The sequence below is a fragment of the Haemaphysalis longicornis genome, unplaced genomic scaffold (genome assembly GCF_048455015.1).
Source record: "Haemaphysalis longicornis isolate Haplotype H1 unplaced genomic scaffold, Haemaphysalis longicornis Haplotype H1 scaffold_1, whole genome shotgun sequence".
Taxonomy (NCBI): Eukaryota; Metazoa; Arthropoda; class Arachnida; order Ixodida; family Ixodidae; genus Haemaphysalis; species Haemaphysalis longicornis.
Window position 1 is genome coordinate 364,258,617 of NW_027526203.1, and position 14,329 is coordinate 364,272,945.

A 14,329-nucleotide genomic window follows, 5' to 3' on the forward strand; every position below is an offset into this window, starting at 1 on the left:
ACGAAGGTTTTCTGTCCATGTAGCACCAAACGTAGCCAAGCTGAGTTATCACCTTGCTGTAGCGATTTTCCTTCCGCGACATTGATTTCAGCCATCCGATGGCCTTGTTCCGAGGCAGCCAAGTGATAAATGCAGAGAGACAGAGAGCTTCATGATTAAGGGTGCTGGACAAATTACTTTGCTATTTCAGACACGTTATCTCGGTCAGGTGGTGTTTATCTTCAAAAGAAACAATGGACAAAGAGCACCTGCGGCGAGCGCTCTCAACAGGGTGCGAAGCATATAAGGGAGGCAGGCGCGCGTCTCGCCTGTATCCCCCCAGGCTCCAGCGACGGGCGCGCACCATGATGTCCTCCAGCCTTTTCGCACTCTTGCTGGCCGCTCTCCTCGTGTCTTCGGCAGTGGCTCAGCATCAGTGCGTTTCGTACGGCTACTGCGGTAAGGATGAAGACACGGAGAAGGACTTGCCATGTGCCGTCGACGGGCAGCCAACTCCGATCGAGAAGAGCAAAGTCCAAGGCGTCTGCCCCGCTCTTCTCGACTCTGACGGCAAGGAGGTGCCTGCCTGCTGCGACGCCAAGCAACTACAGGTGTTCAAGGATGAATTCAAGGCCCTCACCAAGCTCATCAGCTACAAGAGCAATTGCTTCCTCAACTTCCAAAACCTCGTCTGCCAGGCTTTTTGCTCTCCCAGGCAGTCGGAGTTCTTCGTCGTCAACGCCACCGCACGAGTGTCGGAAAAGAACGTAGCCGCGGAAGCCGTGTACGTCGTGGACCAGGACTATGCTGAGAGCTTGTACGCGACGTGCCGCGACGCCCGCACGTACGTCTTCGGCATAAAGCTGCCCAAGTTCATGTGTGGCAAGCATGGCTCAAGCTGTTCGACGGAGCGCTTCCTAAACTTCATCGGCTCCACACCGGCCGAGGGGGGTCACTCGCCGGTCAAGATCCACTACGTACTCAGCAAGACTCCGGTCAAGGTTGGCGGCAAGGATCTCACGCCGTTCAAATCCACACTTTTCTAAGGGTATCCGTGGCTAATATCGACTGCATTTTGCTACGGTCATTGCTGAGACAATAAACCGCTAGACCTCACGCAACGCCGTGTTGCAAGGGCTCATTTTAATAGTTATTTCTTGCACTACTGTGAGCATCAGTGCTTCGCAGCAACCATATTCTTTGTTTGGGCTAGAAAAATCACTTACCTTCAGAAGGTGCTGGGTTTCCAGTTCGCCAGCTCTCTTCTTGTTTCATTCTTTTTTAATACATGCTGATATAAAACGAAACTTACTTCCCCCTTGTGTGGCACGCCCCTAAGTAGGTAGGCCCGGCAATGATTTTTTATCCAGATTTTAACAGTTGGAAAATTTAGCACTTAAATTTTAGTAATTTCACACATTAAAACTTTCGGGTTTATTTGGCATTGAAAGCAAACTTAGGTCGACTCAGCGGGCCATGGAAAGAAGAATGATCGGAGTTACGTAAGGGAGAGGAAACGAGCTTCCTGGATCAGGGAGCAAACTCGAGTCGAGGATATCATAGTTCAAATAAAGAAAAAGAAATGGACTTGGCCCGGCCTCAATGACAACCGATGGGCAACCAGGGTAACCGAGTGGATAACGAGAGGCGGATCGAGAAGAAGGGGAAGGCCAATAACTTCGCGGAGAAACAAAATAAGGAAATTCGCAGGCAAGGAATGGACTCAAACAGCGCGGGACAGGAGCGGTTGGAGGTAGATGGGAGAAGGCTTCGTCCTGCAGTGAGCCTAATAGGCTGTTGTTGTGGTTGGTGGTGGTGGTGATGATGATGATGTGTAGTCTCGCAGCAGTTTCCACTGTTGTGCACGGAGCCCTTCAATCACCTCTGACGAGCGGTGGGAGGGAGCACTGGGTGGCTCTGAACCGGGAGTTCAAGCCTCACTCGTGGACAGAGCTGCTACCGTCGCCGCCAGACTCGCGTCGGCGGCCACCCAGCTCCTTTAACCTATTTTCGCTCAATAAAAGTTTTAAAGACGATAGTCTTTCTTGGGCTACTTAAACCCAGAAACTTTGGTCTGTCTGTCCGCCTGTCTGTCTGTAACTCGATTCAGCCCCCCGGCCAAAGTAAAATTGATATTGCGCAATAGTCTTATATACTCACAGCCAAATGTAAAGCCCGGATTATGTATATGTTCATACTTGTCAACTTTGTTGAACAAGAACAAGACATTACACAAATATAAGACAGGAAATTAGTACACAAGGGATATTTACCGTGTTCTTTTATTAAAAAATTCATGGATGCTTGGTTTTTCGATAACAAATGATATTCTACATCTACTGCGGAAAACCGCCGCCTCCTGGCGGCGTATGAAAAATCACGCGGCTACAGCAACGAAAGGTTGCACTAGCTAGGTTCCACGTTCTGCTTGGAACGCACGTGGAGCACGGCAACGCGGTTCTATAAACCTTGTCGTCGGCCGCCTTCATTCACGCGCGTCTCCGCCGTACTGCAGCGCTGGCATCGAGGAACCCGGCCTGTAGCAGTGGAACGCGGTAAATTCAAATCGCTTTGCGCAAACCTTTAGTGTGTTTACCTTGGGATGAGCGCGTCGGTACAGGAACAGCATGAGAGGTGAGCGGGAAAGCAAAGGGGGGAATTTCCTTGGCAAATGTCTACAAAGACTATCTTCTTTTGACGACATTTGCAACGAAAGGAGCAGATACGCGGTCATTTTTTCTCCCTCTCTCTCTCTCTCTCTCTCCAGCTCTTGAGTACCGCGACATGCAATTTGAGCGCGCTTTTGCTGCACCTCTTCTTTTCTGCAGGGAAAAAAACTAGCCGCGCCCTGTTTTTCGCCCTTGGGGTCTTAGGGAAAGAATCAGGTTTGACTCCGGTCCGAGAAGCCACTGTTTGCAGGCGCACGGAGCTGGATGAATAGGGCTGGAATCTGGGATATTTGGTTTTAATTCCGAAGCATGGCTGATAATCCGGCGTCAATGGCACATACCATGGCCCACTGATGGTGCTCAAAATGGCCGACTGCTCGAAGGATAAAAAAAAAAGTCAATTAATGTCCGGAATGACGCCGCATTTCTCAGAGAAGCTCCTATAAGCAAAGTAACTAATTCAGTTGACAGGACAACTCGCTACAAAATAGCGCTGGAATTTGAACCAGTGTTCCGGAATGGGTGACAGCACAAAACCCTGACACCACAGCTGGATGTCTTGAGCTGACTGCCTTCACATAGTCTCCCGGAATAAGGCACCACTCACGCATCACTGGGCTCAAATTATTGAAGTTCTGCACAACAACTAAGGGTGCACCATAGTGAATGGGATGTGGCCCGCCACTTAAAAAACGTGTGCTTTCGCATTCAGTACATCGTGAGGAGCTAAGTAAGGTAGATTTCTAGGCCAGTTATTTTATGATTTCTGTAGCGAAAACAAATGGTAAAAGACGCTGCACAAAGGAAAGAAGAAACACACGGACGGCCACTGAGTTGAGTTGAGTTTAGTTGAGTGAGTGAGTGAGTGAGTGAGTGAGTGAGTGAGTGAGTGAGTGAGTGAGTGAGTGAGTGAGTGAGTGAGTGAGTGAGTGAGTGAGTGCGTGAGTGAGTGAGTGAGTGAAACGTTTAATGGAGACGAGTAAAAATAAATGACCCCCCCCCCCAAAGGTGAATGGCCTTTTCTTAGTCCAGAAATCCGTGAGGAGTGCTCCGGTGCCCAGAATTTTTGAGAAGAGTGAAGCGTAAGCATCGCAACCAAGGCGAGAACGAAGTGTTTTCCCGCCTTATTTTCGTTCTCGTCTTTCATGTACTGTGTTATGTCCTACTGCAACGCGGGGACAAACCAACACTTCGATCCGATCCTCTTCGCAGTGCTGGGAAAGGTCCGATGTCATACCCGCCACAGCGTGTTGCCTTCGCCCTAACGTGCACGTCTGCTATGAGAAACCAGTGCAAGAAGTATAAGCTGTCGTGTGAAGAAATACGAGCACGACTATGCACTTATGAGTTGCGAGAGCGAGTGCATTAACATCCAACTGAACGCCGCTGAGGGATCATTCAAGGTTTTCTGCGCTCATAATGTTTTCGAGTTTTTCTGCAGGCTACGGTTTCGGGTTTTGCAGTGAAATGTCGGCGATAATTTTTTAGACTTTCCACGTTAGCGTGCTGACTGTGCACCAGACTCATTTGTACGATATAGCTGATAATTCTACTGTCGCGCAGAGCGGCCTGGCTCGCTGGTGAATGTTGCGCCACTGGGCGAAGTCAACGCTACGGGGTTGATGACGTGTAGTTGTAGCCGGCCACAGAAAGAAACCATCGCCGCCCCCTCCGCTTTCTACGTGGTTACGAGCATGCCCAGTAGTGGAGTACTAGAGCGGTTCTTTCCTTGTGTTTTCTAAATGCGAATCTGGCTCTCTTACACAACGATGAATTTAGGAGCCTCCTCGCTTCCTCCGACGTCGCTGACGCCAACTGCGCCTTTTACGCTGCATGGACCTATCATTGAAAATATATTCGCCAACGGATAGATTTCCACTACACGGACAGATTTTGGAACCCTTCCCTCCGAGAAAGAAATAATAAAGTATTAAGGTTCGTTGATGGGCAAGCGGGTTTGAATACGCAGCAAAAATGGTCACACCACATAGACTGCAACATTTGCCTATTAAGACGCTGCCTATTAAGATGGTTGTTTTTTGGGGGGTAAATTTTGATAAACGAGGGGAAAACGCTGACCGGAAGATTTATTCAGTTTTGTATTCATTTTGAAGCCTTTTTTTCTGGCGGGGGGCGGGGTAGGGTTGGAGGGGAGGGGGAGGTTCGAGGAGGAATAGAAGTGTGTCGTTTTCCGTGGGGGTCAGACCTGTTTCCTTTAAGGAGCAGTGAGCCACAGCGCCAAAAAAATAGAAAGAAAGTAACCACCCTGTGATTTTTTTTTTTTTGCATGTGAATAATAAATTGCGCTTCCGTATACCTGTTGTCCAAATATCTAAAACTGGCGTGGGGATACCGAAGAAACTTCTAGGGTCTCGTCCAGGCTTCACTCTCTACATCCTTAATTATCGAGCCTCCCCCCTCTTTCGCACCAACAACCCATAAAGCATCTGGGCGATTTGTTCCGTTCTATATAGAGGGTAATCTTCATCAGGTCACGTCAAACATCTTGCCCACCACACCTGTTCGCAGCCATTCTTTTGCAGAATTTCGACTACTCCCGTGGGTATGGTCGAACGAAATTGAGTTGAATGGCCAATAATTACTATTGAAGACTAAAATGGGCCAATCGCAATGCCCAGCGTGCGATTTACTGTAAAAATGGGCCCTGCGCTCGGGCATTGCGCCATGCGAGCATAACGCTTGCGTCGGGCCTTGTTACAGCGCAGATAAAATTTTTGACTCAAATGAAATGTCGCGCCGTTCTATTTGTCATATTTGCTCATTTGAACGCAGCGATGGGCCATTCAGGGGCGCTTCAGTTTAGAGCGCACATGCCGGGTGCCCTCCGCAGCACAATGATCCCCCCACCCGCCGTCACTACCTAGACGACAGTGCGTTAATATTTTTTCTCTCTTCGCGCCAAAACGTGCCCGAAGAGGACTTCAGGATAGGCCGCGACAATATATGGCCTAATTTTTGTTACAAACGCCTTGAGGAGAAAGGGACTACTTTTTTGGGTTTGTTTGCCTGAAATTGCTTTTCTCTTCTTCTTTTTCCTCGGGGTTGGGAGGGAAGGGGGTGCGCTAAAGAAGAGGTTCGATTGCTAGTCTCTAATATAGGCGCAGAATATATAATGAACTGAAATGTCAGATGCGTCCTTTCTAACCTATGGAAAATGAAAGCCTGGAACACCTTTTAAACAAAGGGTGGGGTTTACTTTGTTAGACAATATATCGTGGCGCAGGTACAGTATTCAGTTGTTTTTTTTTTTTTTTTTTTTCGTGTGTGAAGATCTGGCTCGCTCGTGCTTCCGCACATGAATTAAAATTTTGGAGCTGCACTGTGCATAAAAAGAAGAACGCCGCGGATTCCTGGACGTTGCAGATAGCCGACACCACGCAGCGTCTGAAGTTAAAGTCCCCGAACAAGCGTACGAAGGTGGGCAAGTAAGGATCCATGAAGTAAATAACGTAAGGAACGGGATACGAGTAAAATAAACAGGGACTGGCACTGCCCTCTTGTTCTTTTTTTTTTCTTCTCTATCTATTTGCAAAATAGGGCGTGCAACAATGAGCACCTGCTCATCAGGAGTGTTGTAGCCGAGGTTCGCGCCCGTCACTTTTTTGTGAGACTGGCTCGTCGCAGCAACGACAAAAAAAAAAAAAAAAACGAACAAAAACAATGGCCTCTAGTTACTTGAAATGTTAAACTTCATAGCTTGGTAGAAAAAATTCTAGGGGTCCTCTGCTTTCCTCCCTGAATTCAAAAGACCCATGGATTCCCCCGGCAATACGTTAGCAGGTTGACTTAGGTGCCTCCGAGATTTTGAAAATTACTTTATTGTATTAAGTATTATATAAACAAAGTCCCCTTCTCTTAGGTAACTATACCTTCCCAGAATCAGTGTTCTCCGTGGTTGGGATGCACCTGTTCTCATCGCGTGCTACAGCGTGCACCCCTCCCGCGCTGCGCTGCGATAGGCTTTTAATACGAAAGCACTAAACGGCCCATTGATGGGAAAAGCCGCCGCGTGGCGTCCGTAGCAGCGAAACGACTCCTAAAACAGCCGAAGATGGCCAGAGGATGCGAGCAAAAAAAATTGGGTTAAAAAAAAGTTAGCAAAATTTGGGATGGGAATGGAATCGAACCCTGGGCGTCCGCAAAACGTCGACAACTGGTACACGCAGTCTAATGTGCAATGAGTTTGACGTTGCTTGGCACGTCTTAAGGCTCAACATTAGGCTGGCCACACTTCAAGGAGGAAAGTCCCCCCTGTACCCCTAAGCACTTCTAATGGACTGCGAATGCAAAAGCGTAAAATGTCCAGTTGAATTCCTGAGACGCTTTGCTTCCGCCTCGCGTTGTTGAAAAGATTTGTAATCTCTCTTGGGGCACTTTGCTTTGCAATCCGCCTTAACGCCTTCGAGTGGCTTCGATCTGTCTCCTACACGTTGCGCCACTGCTGGTTCCTGCCGCCGTGTAATGGGAGAGTTGACGACGATGGTGAATTAATCTGCTTGTCTGTTCGCTGCTACGGCTGCGTTCCTCCATTCCCTCCATCCGCGGTGTACTGGCCTAGACGATCACCTTCAGCTACTGACTGCCGTTTTTAAGCTCGCTTTTGGAACGCCTCGTGGTATGGGACGCTTTCAGACGAGTCGTTTCTGTAACTGGCAAGGAACAGAGGCTCTAAGGGGCCAAGCCCCTTACGGGCTCGGGCTGTTGGCGTCTTATGTCGGTCGTCGTAACCATCGTCTCATGTAGTCACGGTACTAAAACACCTCGCGCTAGGACGTAACGCGTACTAAAAAACATCGGGACACTCGTTTACGCTCTCGTGGTGAAATGGAAACCGGTTCCTCCGAGAGTTGGCGAAGTCATGTCAGTACATACTTACTGAATCACGTAAATATTCTCCCCTACGGTGATCCTTTACCGTGTTTGAAAGCGAGTCCGCATGATTTGCCTAGTACGCGTTTACTTCCGCGCGCCCCAACTTACGCGTCAATGCATTCATGGACAAATCGAATGAGGACGCATGAAAAAACAAGAAAAGAAATGGGCGAACTTTGCAAAGCTTCCACTAAGTCATGCAAGAAATCCACAGCGAAGCTGGAGGATTTCTTTCTATGTAAACACTGGGGGGCACACCATCACGCATTGGATTAGGTTTGAAATTGTTTATTTGCATGCTCGGTCGTCGCTTTTCACCGTGGTGGTAGTAGTCATCGTCATATCCATCTACCTATATCGTCATCTTCCTCATTAATGACTGGCGGGCCCGGATGGATTTGTCCGCAGGCTTTCACATTTCTCATAAAGTGAGCGCGTGCTACAGCCGGTGGCAACCGGCTTCGCGCGCAGGGCTTCTGTAGCGCGAGCTCTCTTGTGCTCCACCCTTGAGGCGCGGACTCACGTTAACTGTTTTCTTGGTATTTTTTGCGCGATTGCCACGCGCGAGCCTGGACCACGCCGGGCACTCCTCGTGAGGCGCGTGCTCACGTGCGCGGAAACAGCGGGAGTAACTATGTTACGGGGTTTTCTGATTACGCTGCACACATTACGACCAGCAACAACAGCTCCGCTGTTAAACATCCTCCGGCGCGAGACGCCCGGCACAACCTTCGCGCAGCTACATAGGCAGCACCGAGCCTCGCCTAGCTACGACGTCACTGCGCCTCGTGACTCCGCGCCGAGCAAATCGTTTACACTCCCGCAAAACATGGATCGGCCGAAGAATTATGCAGCTCACGAGGAAGAAGCGCAGCTCGATCCACCGCGGTGGCTCAGTGGCTAGGGCGTTGTGCCGCTGAGCCGAAGGACGTGGGTTCGGTTCCCGGCCGTGGCGGTTCTGATGGAGGCAAAAAGCGAAAACGTCCTAGTTAGGCGCCCTTTAAAGATCCCCAGGTGATCAAAATTAATCCGGAGCCTTCCACTACGGAGCGCCTCATCGCCTGTGTAACGTCGGCGCGTTAAACCTCACAATCAATCAATCAAGCGCAGCGCGAACGCCGTCGTATCGCTGCCCGAGAACGTATATATAAGACGCCCACGGTCCAACCCCGACTATCCCGCCGAAGCCACCGCACCTAAACGGCTGCGGAGAGAGAGCAACGCGAAGAGCAAACTTTGCAAAATCGGAAGAAGCTAGGTTGCCCCCAGCTCCGATGTTTCTCCAGCCTTGCACCAATAGGGCAATAAGTTTTTTACAGCGGAGCTCTATTAGGCTACCCTCCCGTAGATATTTCGTGTCGTTGCGTTAAAACTCCAAGCGCCCGAAGAGGAAATAGAAATCAAATTTGGGTTCGTGTGGGAATTGAACCCGGGTCTCCAGACTAGGGACTGAGGGCTCTCCCACGGTGCCGTCTATAGCTGCCAGTGATGGAGCGAGAGTTGGCCAACTGCGTGCCGCGTGACAAGTGAACGTGACGGCCCGTGAATAGAACAAGTATACTCGCCAGCCACAGGGAGCTCTAACTCTGGAGAAACTGTCGCTGGAAAAGTGGCCAGTCGGTCTGTCGAAGTAATTTGCACCAAAAGACGAAGAAACAAAAAGGAATACAAAGACGCAAACATGCGGAAGCAGTGAAGAAATCTTTGATAAGTATCGCTATGCTTTCGCCTTCGAGATCACGTAAAGGGACTTAAATGGACGAGGCATTTCGCATGTCCCTGTCCCAAAACTTCCAGAGCCTCTATGGAGAGGCAAAGCAAACCAGTAAGGCGTGCGCTAACACCTTGATGCTCAAGGTTGCGCCGGGTGAACAATACGTCATTTTCCACACGCTTGGTGGTGGACTTTATTTCCAGTATGCACACTTGCAGGAGGCGATTTCAACGTGACGACCTGCCGAATCCTTGTTACAGCTGTTACGGATCCTCGTCACCGCTAGCTGACGTCCGTCTGGTTTGACAAATAATTCTCCCAATTCGGTCTCGAAAATGTCATATGGTTGGAAAGCTTGCGCTCGTGCGTGTCAAACCAGACATTCGGTGTCCCCTTCAGGTAAAATACTACGGTGGCCAGCATGATTGTCGAGTCCCACCTGTTATGGACACTGACACGCTCACACATGTTGAGCCAATCCTCGACATCGACGCGAAAAGCAAAAGCGCCCGTGTGTACGAGATTTCGGCGCACGTTAAAGATTCCCAGGTGGTCAAAATTAATCCGGAGGCTTCCACTACGGCGCGCCTCATCGCCTGTGTAGCGTCGGCGCGTTAAGCCCTACAATCAAATCGATCCATTTTGACACTTCGGAAAGTTGAGCGTAAAGCATACAGACCGAACCACAAAAAGACGGGGCACAAGGGCGGCGCTGCTAGCACTGCAGTTTGTTATTCAAACACGCTTCTTTATAAGCGCTACAAAACAGATAAAATTAGACGAAAATGAAAAGAATGCAATCACATGCGCTTGACTGTACGCTCGGTACCCTACATTGTCTACACGTGCGCTATCAGAACCAAGGAATTCAATTGCCGTCAGCCATAAGTGCGAGGACACCACACTGACACATCTGTCATGCGCACACTGAACCTTTGGAGCTTCCACTATCCCCGTAGTGCGCTGATAAGCGGATTCTTCGACCATTTGACATTCGTGAAACAATGGGCTGCAACCCCAATCTTTACTGTGGGCAGCTAAGTGGCAGGCCATTAAAGTCTCGGCGTAGAGTATTCGGAGGTATCCAGGAGTTGTTCGTAGGTATGCAGTTATTCGGAGGTAACCAGGAGATTATTCGCATGCTCCCGTAAATGAGTACTTACTCATCTTCCACCAGCTTGCCTTACGTAAGACAATTCACATGGGAGAGGTATGCGGCAAACAACACCTGTAACCCGCGTAACATACTATGGCGGAGCTTGATGCGGCACTCCTCTGAAGAGGGCAGGGGGGGGGGGGGGGGAGTATAGGGAACGTTACGAGCACAAACCTAAACAGCTTGAGAATCCCAGAACATTGCTTCAACATCCCTTACTATTTTCAGCAAAGTTTTTTGCTGCGAAACACGAGTGTCATTTTTTTCTATTTTAATGTGTGGTTTATGCAACGGACGTTATCATTGGCCAAGCCGCTGATCTGGGCCATTGTCATTGCTGCTGAACGCATTAGTTCACTGAATGCACGCGCGATTTGTCGAGAGTTCAACAGGCAACCTCGTGCATTGTGTTCTCGCCGCCCTGTGATGTGCAGAAGAAAGCGACATCAGGTTCTTTTTATCATGAACTGTTGCGGTGGCATCCATTTCAGATATCACCGCTCGTGGGCGCTGTATCATCGCAATTTACGATTGCCTTTGGGTGCGCGCGTGGAACCACAAAACAACAAGCTACTGTGGACGTACTCGTTGCCTGGACGCAATTATGAGATAATAGAGAGTTTTAGCTTACCGTTTTTGACGCTCCGCTATGCTCCTGACGTCCCGCTAAGCACAAACGGAGCGTCAGCAGGCGAAAGGCTTTTAAAGCGATAACCGTATTACCCTCGACGGGAAATGATTCGCGTGACTGATCGTTTCGCGTGTGCCTGTAAACAGGACTTCAACCTGAAGGAAGCAAGAATTTTTATTTGATCGCCAAAACAAAGCAAAATACCGTGTTTCTTGGCCTCATTTGACCTTTTTTTTTTTTGCATAATGTGGTCGCTGACATGGTATAAATTTTCTAAATAACAATAAACAAGCCGATAAACTTTGTAATAGCCAAGCCAAGGCTGTCTTCCTCGGCGCTGCATAGAAGCAGCCCCGCGCTTCGGTAGACGTTTTTCGCTTCCGTTCTAAAGATTTTGAGGTGTGTGGCACCATTGCCTATTCGGAAGTGCTTTCGCGGCTTCGTCGGTCGTGTTTCAACTGAAGAAACGAAGTTCGCCGGAGCTCGCTCGCATGTGATTGATTGATGTGCCCGGGCTGACAGCTTTCTAGGACTGACAGCTCTCTTTATACCTTTCTCTCTCTCTCTCTCTCTTTCTACTTTATCCTATCACTCCCCCTTTACTTCTCTTCCCCTGCTCTGGGTTGTATGCAGGTGAGCTCCCTGCCGAGCACAAAATATCCCCTGTGAATTTCCTTTCATTTTCCCGTCCGAAACCACAACCACCCCTTGCGGGGGCAGCCATGTTAAAATTCCGCCCTGGAGCGTAAGCTGCCGCGACGGTCCTCTAAGAGGGGGCCCCGGTAGCGGAGCGGGGCCCCGCTCCGGTATCGCCGGTAGCGGGCGAGCGTGCCACGCATGCGCAATGGCGCTCCTGCTTGCTATCGGAGCGGAGCGGACCGTCAGAAACGGTCAGCTAAAACTATTTAGTGGAGAGTTTAAGCTAGCCGTTTTCCACGGTCCGCTGCGGTATCGGCGGCACGCTCAGCGCAACCGGAGCGTCAGCAGCAGAAAGGCTTTTAGCTAAGCGATAACCGTATCTCCCTCGACGGGGAATGCTTCGCGTGACTGGTCGTTTCGCGTGCGCGTGTAAACCAAAACTTCGTCCTAAAGGAAACGTAAGAATTTGTATTTGGTCGCCCAAACAAAGCAAAATACCGTGTTCCTTGGCCTCATTAAACTTTTTTTTGTATAATGTAGTCGCTGACAGGGTATAAATTTTCTAAATAACAATAAAGAAGCCGATCAACAATGGAATAGCCAAGCCAAGGCAGTCTTTCTCGGCGCTGCACAGAAGCAGCCCCGCGCTTCGGTCGACGTTTTTCGCTTCCGTTCTAAAGATGTTTGAGGTGTGTGGCACCATTGCCTATTCGGAAGCGCTTTCGCGGCTTCGTCGCTCGTGTTTCAACTGAAGAAACGGAGTTCGCCGTAGCGCGCTCGCATCGCGGGGGCAGCCATGCTAAAATTCCGCACGGTAGCATAAGCTGCCGCGACGGTCCGCTAAGAGGCCCCGGTTAGCGGAGCGGGGCCCCGCTCCGGTATCGCCGGTAGCACGCTAGCGCGCCACGCATGCGCAATGGCGCTCCCGCTTGCTAGCAGAGCGGAGCGGACCGTCGGAAACGGTCAGCTAAAACTCTATGCCGTTCGCGGCCGAGCGCGCCACGCATGCGCACTCCCGCTCGCTATCGGAGCGGAGCGGACCGTGAAAGACGGTCAGCTAAAACTCTCTATTATACTTGGAGGGTAACGGGAGCGTGCTTACTCCTTGCACGATGTCTGCTTGCGGCGGTTGACTAAAACCGCTTGCCGAAATTAGTTTACGAGAGAAAATTTGCCAGGGTCGTGCGTGTCACGTCCTAAATGCATAAGCGCCGATCTGGATACGTTTTTGTTCACTTCCCTAGACTGCGCAATGAATTGAATTTACGCCTTACGCGTTTTGGTGGGCCCGGAAATACGTGAAAGTTCCTGATCGTGGAAAGACTAGGACTTGGTGAAAGTGGTGACATCAGAATCGCGGCTTTGTGGAGTAGTTATAATAGTTATAATTTCTTTGCGGAACTCGCTGTGGTCGCGGAGTTTAGCGCAGGGATCCGCACGAAGGCGCTGGTTCGAAACCAGTGTCTTTCTGATGGCTTCAAATAACGAAAATTCTGCTGAACCTATGGACCGGCCGTTGTGGCCGCTTTTGAGATGGAAGTGAAAAGCCAGAACGTCCATGTGTTCTGGTATCGGCGCACGTTAAAGATCTCCAGGTGGTCAAAATTAACCCGAAGCCCTCCACCACGCCGCGCCTCAAAGCAATGCGTTAAACACCTGAAATAGGATTTTTTTTGAGAAAAAAAAAAAGAAAAGAAACGAGAATTACCGTGTACGCAGTGTTGGATGCAAGACAGTTAATAAAATATGCTCTACATAAATGTACTACTTGTCATTATGACGTGCCTTAAACTGGGAACAGGATCACATCTATACCCTATCGCTGCAAACCAAAAAAATCCCATGTGCACCTGTACTACAAGAAATAAAAATTGCGAGATGAAGTTTAGATATAGCAGCTAATCTTTTGAACCAGAATGTGGGACCCTGATTGTGTTAGAGTGCCATCTTTATGAGATGCGTGTGTCCATTTCTAGTACCATTCTTTAATATGCTCTTCCGCTCTGCGCGTCCGCTGTACGGTGTAAATGCACGTGATTTCCGCAAGTAGGGCAGCTGAGAGTTATCGCCCGTCCCGTCACTTCCTTGGCCTTGTCCGCTTCGTGCTACGGGCGTTTAACAGTGCCTTATAGCTCGGCAGGCGCGCTGAAATTCTAAATTCTAAATTTGTAATTTCGTTGTTGCGGAACCGTGCTGGCCGGGCGCTCATGGCGCAGCAGGAACCGTGGCGTGACTGTGTACACAACGACTGCTTCCGGAGAGGTCCCGGACGCGCGTAATGACAGAGCACGCGCCGTCGTGCGGCCCAGGCGCTCCTCTTTCGGCCGTCGCCAGCGGCGCGTTATTTTCGGCTCGGGGCAACATGCGCTGGTCTTGTTCCGAACTGATCAAACAGCGCCCGATGTTATCGCGCGGCGGTTGTCCCTAACGCAAACATGGCCGCCGAAGTGGAGGGGAGGGGGTCGGCGCTCATGAAGCGGTGCGAATTAACGGCGGCCCGGCGATGAATCAGGCGCGCTTTGGGCAGGTGAACGATGGAGAGGCGAGACGGGCGCGCAGATAACGGATGCCCGGCCGCCGCCGCCGCCGCGGGGAGCGGCCGACGCACCCCGATCGGCCAGCCTCTTTACAACTGCCACGTCGTGCCC

General features: G+C 50.1%; 1 protein-coding gene across 1 annotated transcript; it reads left to right on the forward strand.

The window, feature by feature from the left end:
- Positions 1 to 298: 298 nt before the first annotated feature.
- LOC144155032 (NPC intracellular cholesterol transporter 1-like) lies at positions 299 to 1,100 on the forward strand. The gene has a single exon (XM_077686234.1). The coding sequence runs from the start codon at positions 345 to 347 to the stop codon at positions 1,023 to 1,025; it is 681 nt and encodes a 226-aa protein (XP_077542360.1). The 5' UTR covers positions 299 to 344; the 3' UTR covers positions 1,026 to 1,100.
- The last annotated feature ends 13,229 nt before the right edge of the window (positions 1,101 to 14,329 follow it).

Coding starts and splice junctions, on each gene's coding strand:
- LOC144155032 (XM_077686234.1), top strand. CDS start 345: ATGATGTCCTCCAGCCTTTTCGCACTCTTGCTGGCCGCTCTCCTCGTG.